General features: G+C 48.0%; 1 protein-coding gene and 1 long non-coding RNA gene across 2 annotated transcripts in view; one reads left to right on the plus strand and one right to left on the minus strand.

The window, feature by feature from the left end:
* The window catches only part of LOC125943918 (uncharacterized), a 16,041-nt gene extending 14,657 nt beyond the window's left edge, over positions 1 to 1,384 (plus strand). Inside the window, exon 3 of the mRNA XM_049663485.1 lies at positions 982 to 1,384. Coding sequence (XP_049519442.1) covers positions 982 to 1,354 — 373 coding nt within the window. The 3' untranslated portion in view covers positions 1,355 to 1,384. The remainder of the gene's footprint in view (positions 1 to 981) is intronic.
* LOC125943921 (uncharacterized) overlaps positions 1 to 15,657 on the minus strand; it is a 25,502-nt gene extending 9,845 nt beyond the window's left edge. Inside the window, exons 1-2 of the long non-coding RNA XR_007465991.1 lie at positions 15,577 to 15,657; positions 12,780 to 13,012 (exon numbers count right to left, since the gene is read on the minus strand). This is a non-coding gene — a long non-coding RNA (uncharacterized LOC125943921). The remainder of the gene's footprint in view (positions 1 to 12,779; positions 13,013 to 15,576) is intronic.

A 15,657-nucleotide genomic window follows, 5' to 3' on the forward strand; every position in this document is an offset into this window, starting at 1 on the left:
AATTAAATAAATGTACATACAATACCATAAAATAGGCATTAGTGATGCTATGTAAAAACGTGGAAGTGATAGAAGACCGTACCAACTGAGAGTAAAGAACCTTCTTTAAAAAATTTACACGAATGCACAACTAAATGAGATGAGGCCGTGATTAAATAGGACCCTAGAACGGTATACGTTAGCAAATGCCTGCAATTGTACTTTAGTTGTAGTGCTATGCTGGATTGCGCCGGGCTGGGAAGCCTCGCCAAGTTTGATTACTGCTTATCTATCCGCGCCTTGCGGTTCGTGAAATAAAAATATACAAATTCCTTATCCGCGGCATCTGCATGAAGTCAACAGAATATGAATCCAAGAAAGCTTTTTAGCAAGCTGCATTGGAAATGCTAGTTTGGCTTTCGTGATGGTTACTTTTCGCAATGAATTTCAATCAGTTAATAAACAAAAAGAGGAATGAATTTGGGAGTAAAGAAAAGTTCCCGCCGGTGGGAGCAGGGCTAAAAGTATTTTTATTTTCCATGTAATTTTTATGATCCCTGCGTAATCTAACTGTACACGTTCATCACTGTTTCACCAATCACTGTCATGTGTGTCTTATGCGCTACGTTTTTATGCACTACGTTTATCTACAACCATGTACTAGGGGTGTTTGCCGGCGCCACTTACAGTGATAGCGGTGGAAGTGAAGGATCCGTGAAACCGTTGATGTCGCGTAATAAGCGATCCTAGGTGCAATTTGTCATCGCTTGTCGGTTCACATTGCTATATATTGAGCCGCTCGGTTCCTATAATTTGTTTTTTGATTGTCACCGGCATGTAATATCTTCAATTAACGCATAACGCATTTCCACGCGTCTGTGAGGAATCTCGAAACTCCAGCGATGCTTGCAACAACTAGGGCCGTTCGAGCGGTCACAGCCGTACAAAGCATAGGGGATTTGCGTCTCTCTATCACCTCGCATTCGTTCCGTGCTCGTGCAGGCAGGACGTGCTGTCCGGCTGGTGGTTCTTTGAGGGCCGGAAATGCATCCCCTGGAACTTCCCGTCGGGCGGGTGTCCGGCAGACGACAGCGCCGTCTTCCGTTCGGCCCAGGAGTGCAGGACGCAGTGCGTGGTAGGAGGACTCCGGCCTTCCCCGTGTCGTGCTCCCCAAGCGGTCGCCTGTGAGGGCCGCCACCTCAAGTACCCGTTCTTTGCGGACATGTCCATGAGGGACGGTCGCATCCGGTGCATGCGCTCATCGCCCGATGTCCTCCGAGATCGCCGGTGCCTGACTGGGGCGAATCGGTTTCACACTCGTGAAGCGTGCCTTGACACGTGCAAGAAACAGGCCGACGGGCTGAGCAAGGACTGAGCAGCCCATCGTTTTTCTTAGAATATAAAGTTTGGCAATGCGTGCGCTGCCTCGAGCGTCTCTGATGAGAGCGGAACTAATGTCATCGAGGTAGCTTTGGAAAAGGGAGCCTAACGATAGGTTTATTTTGAAAAAAAAAAAGATTCTTGGATTAAGTATAGATCTTACTACGTCAATAGCTAATAACACAAAACTGGCTTTATTCTGTTGAATTGACGAAGACGACGTCCGCAACGACAACTTGTCATCCTCGTGCCTTCGTCAGGGCTCAGCGTCACTACGACTATATGGCTTGCGTTGCAGACACGGGCCCCAGCACTCAACTTCATTTTGCTCAATAATTTGGTACACAGAAGCACGCCGATGATACATAAACTGAGTCATATTTTAAGCGATAGCTACGTGCGGTCAAACAACATTTCCACGCTACATGCTCGGCAGGTGGCCCATGATACTGTGTCACGACTGAGAGTCGATGCGTTAGCTCCTCAGCAGTGGCATAAGGGGGTGGAGCCTGGTTCCTGGCTTTCGCCAATCGCCTTCGTGAAAGAGATAGAGAGGCCTAATCAAACAAGCAAAGAACAGTAATTTAATGTGATGTTTCACAAGCAAAGAACTGGCGCAATTAAGTCGTAGCTGCGAATATAGGTTAGACAGAAAGAGTATGAAAGTGGCAATTGCAAAGAACAGGTGTAACAATGCAGCCTAAAGAAATGAACTATGTATGTCTACCGGTACAAACTACCTTTTGATGAATCGCGCAAAATGCCTTGCTCCTTATTGTGGCGTTATGTTAGCGGAAATGCTTCCAGAATTTGTTCCCGCGTAATGAAGCGTGGTTTTCTATTGATGTCTTTTGTGCTGGTGGAGTGCGACAGAGTAGCAGCATTAGATCATCAGAAAGCAACAGTAGCAAGTCAGCTAGCTATAAGAACCCTCAAGAGACGAATCTGCTGCTTGTCCGCTTTGCCAAATACGGAACGTAATCCACTTTCTAGAGGAAGACGCCAGTTGAACTCTGCAGCAGCGTGCGGCATATTACTGCCCTGTTCTTATATTTTGGCCAGTGGCAGTGTTCCCGCATTGGTCTAGGGAGACCTGCACATGTATTACTCGCTGTCGTCTTCGTTGAACAGTTTTAGAACATAATAGCTGTACGGTGCGTCTATTATCTTCTTAGTCCTAAGTGGTGCATACTGGCACCATTGATACTCAGTCGCACTCCATTAGGGCGGCAAACAACATCGATTGCAAAACCTTCCTTGATTACGCAGCGCCGAATGTTGGAAGCATTTCCGATTATATAACGCTGTCATAGGGAGCAAGGAATTTTGCGTAAGTCATGAAAAGGCGCTCGTGGAGGCTGTTATCTTTGTGAATAAGTTTTTTAAAATTCGTATGACGCCAAAATTTGTTCGTAAGCTGGCTTTGTGCATTCCTCCCAAGATTGTCGCTCAGTCATAAACCGAATGCCCATAAATGTGAGGTAACACTCTGCAGCCTTCTATTTCAGTTTACTATTAACTAATTTGACCTTAGTAAATTCATACCAATATACAAAAAATATCTTTATTAGCGGCTACCATGACAAGGACAAGTTTTCATGCACATAAAGGCAACGAACATGCCCGCGAACTTAAGCATGCGACTAGCCCAACTCGCTAGCACGCACGCACCCCGAGTGTCATGTGGGCATGGAGGAAGGAGAAAGATAGGAGGGATAGCTTCTCCTCTGCCAACAACTTCTCCTCTGCACAACTCCTCTGCACTTTTCCCGGCGCTGGCGGTCGCCCGCACCGTCTCTTATCTCTACACGGCTCTGACCTCTGTATGCGCTGTGCATTCGCCGCTCAGTTTCCGTTGAAGCGATTGACCGCGCGAACAATTCGCCCGCTGCGGCGGCTGCGCTTGCTGCCAGCGTTTTGACAGTCGTAGTCTTCGGTCATTCGGTGTGATCTATTCTTGTTTGCTTGTGCGCGCTGACACCACGCTTGTTAATTCAGTTAGTACAAATGTGTCCAAGTTTATGCAGCCGATAAAACTACTATCCCTACTCCGAAGGAAGAAGAAGAAGGCGCCGAGTAGTGCGGACGTGGATTCATCGGCTCCTGCTTTCATCAATGTTTTCGATTGGATTTCCGAATAGGAACCACGACAACTGTGTATTTATCGACGCAGCAGGTCGCAAGGAACCTACCGATATCGGAATTTTATCGGTAGGTGGACTTTTCACCATTTTGTGAGTTTGTGATCTTTCGACCACGGCGAGGCGACGCGGTTAGGCCCAGGCCTAACCCCGGTGAAGTGGGGCGGGGTGCCCGAAGTAGAGATGGTTGAAGGGGTGGACATCACCCACGAAGAAGCGAATCGTCCAGGATGGACCACGGCGTTAAGAAGAAACAACAACAAGACTCGACTTGAGGCCTCCACCTCGTCGGGCAGTGCAGCACGTTTTGGCGGGAGGGACAACAGCCGCACCACCACTCCGCAGGGCGTAGCGAAACGCCTCGCGGCCGCTTCAAGGCTTCCTCGACTCCCGAGGGACACTATACGCATCATCATCAGACCGAGGGATGGCCGGAATGTAACAAAGGTCAGTCAGATACGCTTCGCGCAAGCCCTGGCTATGGCGGCAGCCTTGGCTCCGGCGGAAACGGAGGGCGATGTCATCTGCCCCAACACAGCTCAGAATATCTTTGTGGTTTGCACGACCGCACAAGAAGAACGCAGATGCCTACGTAGGGATTAAACAAGTTCGGCTGAGCGAAGGAACGTACAAGGTGTCGGCTTACATAGCCGCCCCGGACAGCACGTGCAAGGTAGTCATACGAGGAGTCGACGCCGATATCAACGATGCACAACTCGAAACGATGATCGTTAATCACCGAAACCCTGGGGCCCTGGAGGCTCGAAGAATCAAGACCACTACCACGGTTATCGTGCTGTTCGATGGCATGAAAGTGCGAAACTACGTGTTGTGTGGCACCAGAATGTTTCGCTGCACGTTATTCAAACGGCAAACGGATGTTTGTTACGGGTGTGGAGGCCTCGGCCATAGAGCGGATGTTTGCCCTAACCCAAACAAGACGGTGTGCCGAAGCTGCGGAACAACATCTCCCGTGGAGGGACATCAGTGCATCCCAAATGCTCATTGTGCAGTGGACAGCATCCTACAGCGGACCAAAAATGTAAGGAGCGTTTCCAAGTGCCATACATTGTCAGACAAAGGAGGCGGCGGCGCCGAAGGCGCGCCAAGAAGACACAGGTGGCTCTGGAGAGCCGATCACGTAATTCCAGCGTGTCAAGCGCGCCAAGACAGGGGCGCTCCGTCACACCAGCTGCTCGTCGACGCAGTCTCTCCAGGAGGCGCTCCCGTTCCAGGGGGTGCTCCAACTCCCAGGTGCGGATCCAGGAGGAGCCTACCTGGGCGGATCGAGTCAAGCCACAGACAACGACACCCAAAAAGGTAACGCAGGTAGCATTGCCAGAGCAAAGGGAGGACCCGAAGGTCGCTTTTCTCTTACAAGAAAATGCTCGTCTAAAGGCGGAAATACAGCAAATGAGGGCCGACTTCGAAGCTTTTCGAAAGGCAAACGCCCAACAAAATGTTAGTGTTCAGAAGCCTTCCACCCAGGAGCAAGGGTCACAGGCTAACAAGACCAAACGCAAGGCCCCACCTCAGGACGAGTCCGATTCTATGGACACCGAATCTAGTCATGAAATTCTTGAGAATATCTAGAAGTCAATGAAGCAGCTTATGAAGAGTATTAGCATGCTCAACCTGAGAATGGGGGTGGTCGAAACAAAACTAGCGATCGTGGGTACACCAAACGCCACGAACCAGGGTTCAGTACAGACCATGTCGGGCACGGATGGTAGTAGCGCCCCTAGGGAGCTCCTAATGTAATATAGGCACCATGGCGGGGAATACTAATGAATTGGTAGTTTGGCAGTGGAATTGCGCAAGTTTCCAAAGGCGCAAGGCTCCACTACAACAGTATATTAAATCACAGGAGGTCAAACCGCACGTATTATTATTACAGGAAACTTTGTGTGAATCTCCGTCCTTCGCGGGCTATCGAGCCGTTGCGGGGCGGGATGAAAACAAACGAGGGATAGCCACACTAGTCAGTAAGAAATGCTCTTTCCAGGAGCATGGAATGCAACTAGGCAGATCCAGGGTTGAAGCACTTCTAGTAGAAATCATACCTAATAGCTGGCTTAAGCAGAGCGTCTACATACTAAATGTATACAGCCCACCATCACAGCAGAGACAGACTTTTCACTCCACCTTAGCTAAAGCATCTTCTTTAGCTAGAGGTTCCCCGTTAATCGTGGCTGGAGATTTTAATGCACCGCACACTGTATGGGGTTATACAAGGCAAACCACGAAAGGAATTGCTCTCGTTCGAGCGGCGGACAATTGCGCCCTGGAATTAATCACGGACCCACGGTTCCCCACAAGAATGGGGACGTCCGTAGCGCGGGATACGACACCGGACTTGACATTCGTTAAGAACATAACCGAGGTGGCGTGGCAAAACCTTCAGGAGAGCTTGGGTAGTGATCACTTTGTCATAACCATCTCTGCCAAGGTCAAAGCCGCGCCTCCCAGGGAGTTTCGAGTCACTGATTGGGATGTTTTCCGTAAAATCAGAAAAGAGGACACCGAAGAATACAGTAGCCTAAGTGATTTATTTGAAAGACTAAAGAAAGATTCCGAGCAGGCTACTAAGGTGGTCAGCACGGAGGTTGAGGTCCCCAGAATGGATTCGCATTTGGCGCATGTTCTGGATGCCAAAAGCTCCATTCAGGCACGTTGGAAAACACAGACTCAACCGCAGACTCCGGAAGAAAATAGCGGAACTCAATAGAGAGATTGAAGAGTACTGCGCAGAACTAGCTAAGCAACAATGGAGTGAGATTTGCTCGGCGGTGGATGGGCGAATGCGCACGGGAGGAAAGTGAAACCTCCTTAAACATTTGCTTGACGACTCACAAGCAAAAAGTAACCAAAGGCTTGCAATTGATAGGATAGTGCGGAAGCACAAAGAGAAGGGAGGTTCAGAGACGGCCCTCATCATGGAACTGGCTAATCGATATCTCCCGATGGGTCCAGCTGGTCATCGGGACTATCCCAGCTACCGGGGGGAAGAGGTGGGGGAGCTGGACGTCCCCTTTACAGAGGCTGAGATCAGAGAGGTATTACATAACCTTAATGGCCGCTCGGCCCCCGGGCCGGATGGTTTTTCCAACCGCCTCCTTCGCAACCTGGATGATAAGTCTATCACGAAGTTGACGGAAGAAATCAACAGGATATGGGAATCGGGCACGGTTCCTGAGTCCTGGAAGACTGCTTCGGTGGTCCTCATACCTAAGCCAGGGAAACCTCTAGCTCCGGAAAACCTGCCCCTGATCTCGCTCACCTCTTGTGCGGGTAAGGTTGCAGAACACGCTATTCACAATAGGATTTCAAAGTATATCGAGTGCCGGGAAATATTTACCTACAATATGGTAGGCTTCAGACCCGCACTCTCCACACAAGATGTGATGCTTCTCATCAAACGCCAAATTATCGACCACAGGACTAGAGATATTAGGCGAATACTCGCCCTGGATCCGGCTAAAGCATTTGACAACATCTCACATAGATTCATACTTGAGGCGGTCTCGGAGCTAAATTTGGGACGGAGATTCCACACATATGTTAGATCCTTTCTTAAGGATAGAGTTGCTACCATCAAAATTGGGCAAATTAAATCTGTTGAGTTTGAGTTGGGGGCAAGAGGGACCCCGCAAGGGGCAGTAATCTCCCCTCTCTTATTTAATATTGCCATGACGGGACTTTCGGAGTGCCTATCCTCCATGCAAAACATTGGCCATGCTTTATACGCAGACGACATTACGATTTGGTTTCCTGGTGGATCAGACGCGGACGTTGAACAGGCGCTACAAGAAGCACTAAATGTAACGGAAGAATTCTTAACCGAAACAGGGCTCAGCCTCTCACCTACCAAGTCTGAGTTATTGCTGTACAGGCCGGCGAGACAGGGCGTTAGGGGTTTGGTTCCGATGGAACTGATACCTATTGCCTTACACACGAAGGATGGTCAGGCTATTCCTCGAGTCAACTCGATCAGGATACTGGGGCTGTTACTGGACGCCAGAGGCTGTAATGCAAAGACAATTGCCCACATCACCTCCAAAACGGAGAGTATGCTCCGGCTCATCTCTAGAGTCTCGAATAGAAAAAGGGGACTCGGAGAGGACAATCTTCTCAGGATATATCACGCGTTCTTGATGAGTCACATCATTTATGTGGCATCTGCACTAAATTGGACTACGACAGTAGGAACAAAATAGACACGCTCATGCGCAAGAGCATTAAAAGAGTACTGGGATTACCAGTCACCACTAGTACAAAGAAGCTTATGCAGCTGGGCATGCATAATACCGTCTCGGAGGTGATAGAGGCCCAAAGAACAGCACAAATTGTCAGGCTATCTACATCCAAAGCCGGAAGACGTTTACTAGACTCAGTCAACTTAGCTCCAAGCTTATTTAACGACTACGAGGAATCACTCTCGGAAGCAATCCGGGCATCATTCGCTGTTAGTCCTTTTCCTAGGAATGTTCACCCACAGTATAACGTTGGGCGACGCAAGGCTCGCGCCCGGGCTATTTTAAAAACAGTCGCAGATAGCCCAAGCTTGGCAGCATTCGTAGATGCGGCCCAATATGGACAGACCAGCAACTTTGTTTCGGCAGTAGTTGATACGAACGGTACACTCATCAACGCGGCTTCTGTCCGTCATATCTCCATCGATGTAGCAGAACAGATAGCCATAGCTTTGGCAATGAGGGACCCTGTGCGTCCCAATATATACACAGACTCTCGTGCGGCCATACGTGCCTTTGCATCGGGTTCCATCTCCCGAGAGGCTGCGGCCATCCTCAGAAATAGGGTGGTTACTGGTTTTCATTCCATTACGTGGTTTCCAGCCCACATGGGTCCGAATATTTTTATAAATCTCCCAAACCCCAATGAGCTTGCTCATAACCGTGCGCGAGATCTTACCCGCCGCGGCGGTATGGAAGCTTTTGGGGGGCCGGACGAAATTAAGCACAGCGACCCATTACTTACATTCCACGAAATAGTTTCTCACTACCAGTTAGAGCGGAGGAGTTTTCCACTACCTCATCCTAAGCTTAGCAGGTCTCAATCGTCGACTTTTAGAATGCTCCAAACGGGGTCCTTTCCTTCGAGGGGCTTTCTAAGTCGCATCGCCTCAAATATAGAACCACACTGTCCAGATTGTGGTGTGCATTTCTGTACATTGGCTCACATGCTCTGGCAATGCCCTGCGTTACGTAACGCACCGTTAAACAAAGAAGCGGACTGGGACAATGCCCTTAAGAGCAGCGTGCTCTCAGACCAACTCCAGGCTGTCCCGAGGGCCTGCGAAAGGGCGGAGGACCACGGTCTTCCTGCCCCTACGTGGACGCGGCCAGCGACTACTACGGACTTCCCACAGGGGGTCCACACGTAGTTCCTCAGGACCAAATAAAGTTCATGTCTGTCTGTCTGTCTACTCCGAATAGTTCTCTACTAATTTGCTGTCGCTCGGGCGAAACTGCTAAATGTTCTTTCAATACTCATGCGAAACCATTTCAAACTCTTTAGATAAAGAAAATAAAATCAAGGAATAAAAAACTACACAAGGAAAAATGTTTTTCCTTCCTGCATATAAGCAGTTGACGGCCGAGCGCGCACCGAATAAAAACTACCGGTAACCAATCGTCTCGGCAAATCTCGATTCTCCGTGTTGAGCCACCACTGCTGGCTACACGAAGCGTTCGCTTGCCAAGGCTGGCTGCGTGACGTAATGCTCCCTCCTATATTTTTGCTTCCTCCATGCATTTGGGCAACAACAAAAAAATTCGGCAGAGACACTTAAGACTCCGTATGTGCGGGGATGCGAAAGCATTATAGCGTTTGTAGACCTCGAAACGTCATGAAATCGCCAATTTTATAGACTCATGACGTGGCGCCACTTCCTCCCCATGGTCTGCGATGTCACGTGGCCAATGACGCACGCAATAAGCCACACCTTTAGTCAGCCAGATGTCTGCAACCTGACGTGTGCTAGCCCGCAAGCACTAAGCCACACCTTTAGTCAGCCAAAACCATGGAGCCACCGTGGTGTCGGGGAAGCGTACGAACGTACGCTTCCGACCGAAACCGAAACGTACGAAGTTTTCTTTTCGAAGCCATTAATTTGCTTTGTTTACATGAAGCTCCCTGAGAAATGTGACGCCAACCTGAACATTTTCTGACCTGTTTTTATTCTCTGCAGCGTCGGCCATTCTTGGTACCATCTTTCGGTCACGCAGACGCTGACGGGACGGATTTTCGTGTAATCGGGCATAATAATGCTTTCGCATTAACTGGAAGTGGCCAACACAGGGAAGACCCACTTCTACTCGTTGCACATATTCCACTGCAAGCGATGCCGTTACGGGTGCTAGTAACAAGTTTTTGTGCCGTCTATAATTCCTACCACAAATCACAAATCTGTGATCCAAAACAGTGCACAAGTCAAGCAAACGTGGCACTAAAGTCGATCCATGAATGGGCCTCGAAAAATAATTTAACGCTCAATGCCTCTTAGATCAAAGCCGTCATTTTCCATCTACGTAATGCGGTCTTAATGGCACCGCAGTCGAGATTGTTCCCCGTATCAAGACACCAGGCGTTTATTTCTCTGAAAATATGACTTTGGAGAAAATATGACTTTGGAAAAACATGTCAGCTTCGTCATGGAGACGTCATCACGTACCACTGGCCTATTACGCCGGTATACTGCTATACTTTTCCTTGTCAGGTTAATATGTTACTATATCATTCATTGTTTTCGTCTGCCTTAAACTATGCTGCACTCGTATGGGCAACAACTACATCAGAACAGAAAAAACGAGCTGTTCCTAACATAAGTCCCATTCCTCGCTCAAACTCAAGCGCCCTTTAACCACAATAACATTGTTTGTGCGGACTCTCTGCATATGTACAGGCTTTGCTGCTCGTATAGAATAGGTATATTCAATAAAACAAACGCCTTAATTAGCTTAGCTGGCCTGAAAAAGAATTCACCCACTTATTCAATACTGTCACGTAGTAGAGACGGTGAATATCGCAAAACTAACTCTTCAGTGGGCGAACTCGTGCCCCCTATAAGCAAGCGACATTCAGTGCACAGGCATAGCGGCGATCGACGAAAATATAATCTGCTGATCAAGCGCGCCGGCTTTTACAAGTGACTCCTCGAAGGTTCCAGCGTAATCGCTGGTGCTCGCATGCCTTCCAGAAAATACAACACTGTTCGCGTCGCGCATGCAATCAGATTACACAAAGCTCGGCGAGAACATACACAGCAGATAGAAAGAACGATAACGTTCGAGGATGTTCCGAATCATGCAGGCGCGTCTTGCGCTGAGCGATGACCTTTGAAATGTTGTCCGAGAAAAAGATTAAATAACAACACGTGTCATTATACGTAACCTGGCAATCGAGAATGTCGACAGATGTCGCACTAATTACGGTACACAAATGCTAAAATAGAAACTCAAAGCCATATGAAATAAAATTGAACAAACAAGCGACATAGACATTCATGCATTTAAACTCAGTAACCCGAGTCGGCATTTCTGTCAATAGCGTACATTAGTGTTTAAGTTATGATATGTCTATATCTTCATCTAACACCCCACAAACACGTATTGTGCCTGGTTCTTTCAGGTGCATTTATTCCGTTTCTTTATAATCTATTTTTTCCTAATCACCAATACATGACTAAACTATGTGTACATTGTCATTTTTATATTTAGATCTTTTTATATTATTATAGTATGTTTATATTTATACTACGTACAAATTTGCATACCGTTGCTGCCCCCTGTTGCCAATAGTCCTACTGTTTAGGATGCCAGGGCCCCGTCAAGCTTCATGGCTTTTTACCCTGGTTTCCTTGTACGATGCAGTTTGCATTTAACAGTAATAAAGTATTTTTATCATTAAGACATCAGGTTTGCCTAACGTGTGCAAGGCGGTGCTTATAGGTGGAGTGCTCGCGAGTTGTTGGGCAGCTTACTAATACAACGTCAGCAGTTGTCACCAACAAGGCGGTTCATCGCTTTTGAGAAGCCAGAAGTGAGACAGAGCTCCAAAAATTTTGGTTTCGTAGCAGAATGAATGCCAAAGTATGGCCGGTCATCGTCTTGCACAGTCGGCGCAGTCAAGCATCAAATACGTTTGCAATAAAATGTTTGTGACCAATTGCAAATGAAGCATGATGAAAAAAAAAAAGATAGATATATCGCATATTTTATTGTCACTTTCTAGGAGGACTTCAACAAGCAAAGGAAGCCCATTGATTACAGCATGTGCACCAAATCATGTAAGCTGAAGACACCCGAAAAACATAGCTAGAATCGGATGCGAATACACGGTGGTCACAGATTGCATACGTTGCGAAATTACCACAAGGGAGCCTGCCACGCACACTTCTAAAATCGAATAAAATATGAAAAAAAAACTAAAATTGCTTGTCAAATACTACGCACGTGGAGATATTGGTACACCGACATGCGGCGCCAGGCGCTGTCGTAAGCAAGGCCTTAAAGATAACACACAGGTGTGATGCGTCGGCTACTTGACGGCGTAGTTTCTATGGCACGGTTTTGATGCGACAGTTCGTCAAAACACATGGTACTCGAAACGAAGGCCCACCTTATACCTCATGCGCAGATTTTGATTAGGGACTCTGCCGGCAACGCGAGGGGCAGGCGTGCACAGTGACAACAAAACATTTGACGGCTCAAGAGATGGCAGTGTTAGGTGGTACCCTCTCTACGGCTGTAACTCAGTAATATTGAAAGTAACTTCATTAAGAGAACCGACACAAATACGACCAACAAAACCTGCAGTAGCGCCATGCAAAAGCCGTTTGGGGCTGTCCAAACATCCAATATTCGAGCTTCAATGTCCGGTCCAACGGCACGTTTAGGCTTCAGTTCGCTGCTGATACCAGGATCAGCGCGTTGGCGCGGTAAGTGAGCCCACTGCCAGTCTATTTCATCGCTGCTTGAATCGTCGCCGGTCGTCTCAGGCTCTTCTACGCTGACTACCAGTGGCGGCTGCATCGTCATCCTACAGCTCGTGTATTTTTGGTCGCAAGTTTCCCAGGGCATCGGTGCGCCGTTAGTCGAAGGTGCACCCTTGTCGGCGAGCGTTCGTTGTGGCAGGGCGGTTCCATTTTCTAAATGTGTTATAGAACCCAGAGTTTGTTCAGGGATGCAGGTTTCGGTGTGCGATTCATGTTTCCTACCGTTCATGCCCGGAGTGATCGCCTGTGCCCGCATGGTCCACCTTGTCGAACCGCACTCTGGGCCACTGGGCTGCGTCCGGTCTTTTGATTCCATGCCCTGCGGCAGCGCAATCGTCGATTCCTTCAAGGGCCCGGCACGTTTTGCCCAGAAGGTACTGCTCCTGGTATTGGACAATGTCGGTGCAGTGCCGATTTCAAGGACAAACAGGTGCGTTGGCCATCACTCCTTGGAACCGTCCACCAGGGTCTCCAGGAGCACGCAGAAGATATGGCCCTACACATACGGACAAATAAAATGGATTAGAAGCGCTAATAAAGGCGAAAATTTCAAACAAGCATGACAAGAGCGACGTCAGAGCGTCCCTATATTGCTGAACAATGGGACGGCGGCACAGTCGCGAACTTAGTTGGCTAGTAAGCGTACAGACGGCAAATGGTCAACGAGCTGGTTCGTGCTGGCGTCATAGTAAAATACAGCGAATGATTGTGTCCCACCTCCCGAAATCTTACTTAAAAGGTATGCAGTTAATATGAGACATGTGCTTGACGTGCGCCGAAGGCATTGTACACGGTGGTTTTCGCAATGCGCCATTACCGCAACCCCGTGACCACCACCGAATAAATTGGTCAGCCACTAAATTTCTGGCAGGAGTACCGCGCCATATTGTCGGGCGATGCCAAGCTGAGAGGTGATTCACAGGACCGCTACTAGCACAAACGGAAGCAGCTACCCTTAACGGATAAACAGACTGGTGAACTTAGTAATAAATATCTAAGGCACGTCGCTGTGTCGGGCGTTTGTGCAGCGCACATGGTCTGCGTTTCATGCAACCTAAACCTCGATGCAGACGACCTGCTGTACTGTAGCAGAATAATCGGCAGTATAATCTCCAGTTTTGCGTGGCGGGAAGCTGACTTGAAATTATAGCGTACAGGTGCCCACAAAATAACTCGGAACGCCGGACCGGTGGCCTTTCGCCGGCGGAGCGCGCGCCGGTGAAAAAGTAGTGCCAGGGTCTGCGCATGCGCCGTCTCCCTAGCAAGCTAGCCTCGCTCCCCAGTGCATCTAAAGCCTTGCTCCAAAGGAATATCGGTGGGTGCCTTTTGGCGTTGTCGCAGGGGGTCTCTAAAACGCTGTGTGCGCGCGTGTGCACGCGATGGAGCATACGCTGTGCGTGCGCGTTACGGGGCATCGGCGCCTTTTAAAGCGAAACGCTTAACTGGCTCATTAGTCGCGGAATGTGACCATCGTGGACAACACTTGCGGTAGCAAAAATCAGAAAGCGGCATACTACACTTCTACCGTTCAATAAAGCCTGTAAAAGTGAATTAAGCACCCAGTAGCTAAAAGTAATTAAGAGTAATTAAAGAGTCCCAACATCTTATTAAATGTAGTTAGGGTAATTAACAAGAGCAGAACACGGACATCATACGACACCTTTATTAAAGCGTGCTAAAGTTAATTACTAAGTAACCAAGAATAATTATGATAAATTAAAAGTAATTAAGGGTTGCGAGCAGTAACAGAGACTACTTAACATCAACTCGAGGCTCCGTGTTAGGACTGGTCACGCCAAATTGAGACTAATGAAGAGTTTCAAAGAGCAGTTACATACTGATTAGGATCAATCAAAGACTCCGTAACATCAAGTAAGAAAACAATAAACTGAATTACGAACAAGTAGTAGTTATTCAATTAATTAACCTACATAAGCAAACAATCGCAAATGAAGTGACGTCTACACATTACAGCTTTCGCCGTCAAAGTCGTCTTAGCAGTCAATATAAGACCCCAATGACCGTTTTTTTTTTGTTAGACATTCAACTCGCACAGCTGAACACCCCGTTGATTAGCAACGTATCACCACACTGAACGAAAAATTGCATGTTCGCGCCAACCAACGCAGACACGCGAACAAATGTACTCCCTACTAAAACTGCAGCGAAGCGGCCAGATTTCTTAAATAAATAGCGCACAATATATATACTACGTTCATTGTGACTGCGAAGCATTGGAGACCTTTATTATAGTACTGCATGCATAAAATTCCTGTGCATGAAATTGGCTTGTTGGAATACGCCATTTGATGTCATTTTGAAAACTTATATTAGTACACGCAGTCATCCTTGTTGAAGGAGCCGTCGTGTTCTGTCAAAGTCAAAGTTCTGTTCTTATTATCAAGTAGTAAATGCGGCTCGGTATATAATTGCACAAGGACTAAAACACATCGCGCAACACGATAATCCGGTTGAAAAGTGCGCTATACAGTGCTATTATAGGCGAGCCGGGGCGCTCGCTCACATGAAAGATAAGCTATGAATTCATAGTTTATTTAGGCGAAATAATTGACTCAGATATGCAAGCCATTAGGTATAATTAAAAGTTATAAACGCTCATGGATTCCATCCATGCAAGCTATCCAGAAAGCATCACCATCTCTTAGAATGAATGCAGATTTCGACGAGAATACCCAAGGATTACGCGTGCGTTTAGATATTACGCTGCATAGCCCGCGAGCACGCTGTAGCCTACAGCCCCTTCCCCCCAGATGTGCTGTCGCAGCGCTAAGAGGGTCAAACCGGAAGCTTTTTGGCGCAAGGCAACGCCTATCTAGATGCACTAGGGAGCGAGGTTTGCTTGCTAGGGATGCCGCGCACGCGCACACCAAGGCTCTATTTTTCCGCGGGTGTGCTTCGCCGACGAGCGGCCGCCGGTCTGGCGATCCGAGTTAATTTGTGGGCACCTGCACATGTACTGTAGTTCCTAAGATTCTGTGACTGGACCGAACAGAACAAATTACGAGAAAGTACGGAAAGTTCAGGCATTTCAATACTCACGCTAGTGCTGCACGAAGGAAAAAACTTCCGCAACCGTTCCTCCACCGCTGCCGCCGCTGTGCTGGCGACGCGAAGCCTGAC

The sequence above is a fragment of the Dermacentor silvarum genome, chromosome 3, assembly GCF_013339745.2.
Source record: "Dermacentor silvarum isolate Dsil-2018 chromosome 3, BIME_Dsil_1.4, whole genome shotgun sequence".
Taxonomy (NCBI): Eukaryota; Metazoa; Arthropoda; class Arachnida; order Ixodida; family Ixodidae; genus Dermacentor; species Dermacentor silvarum.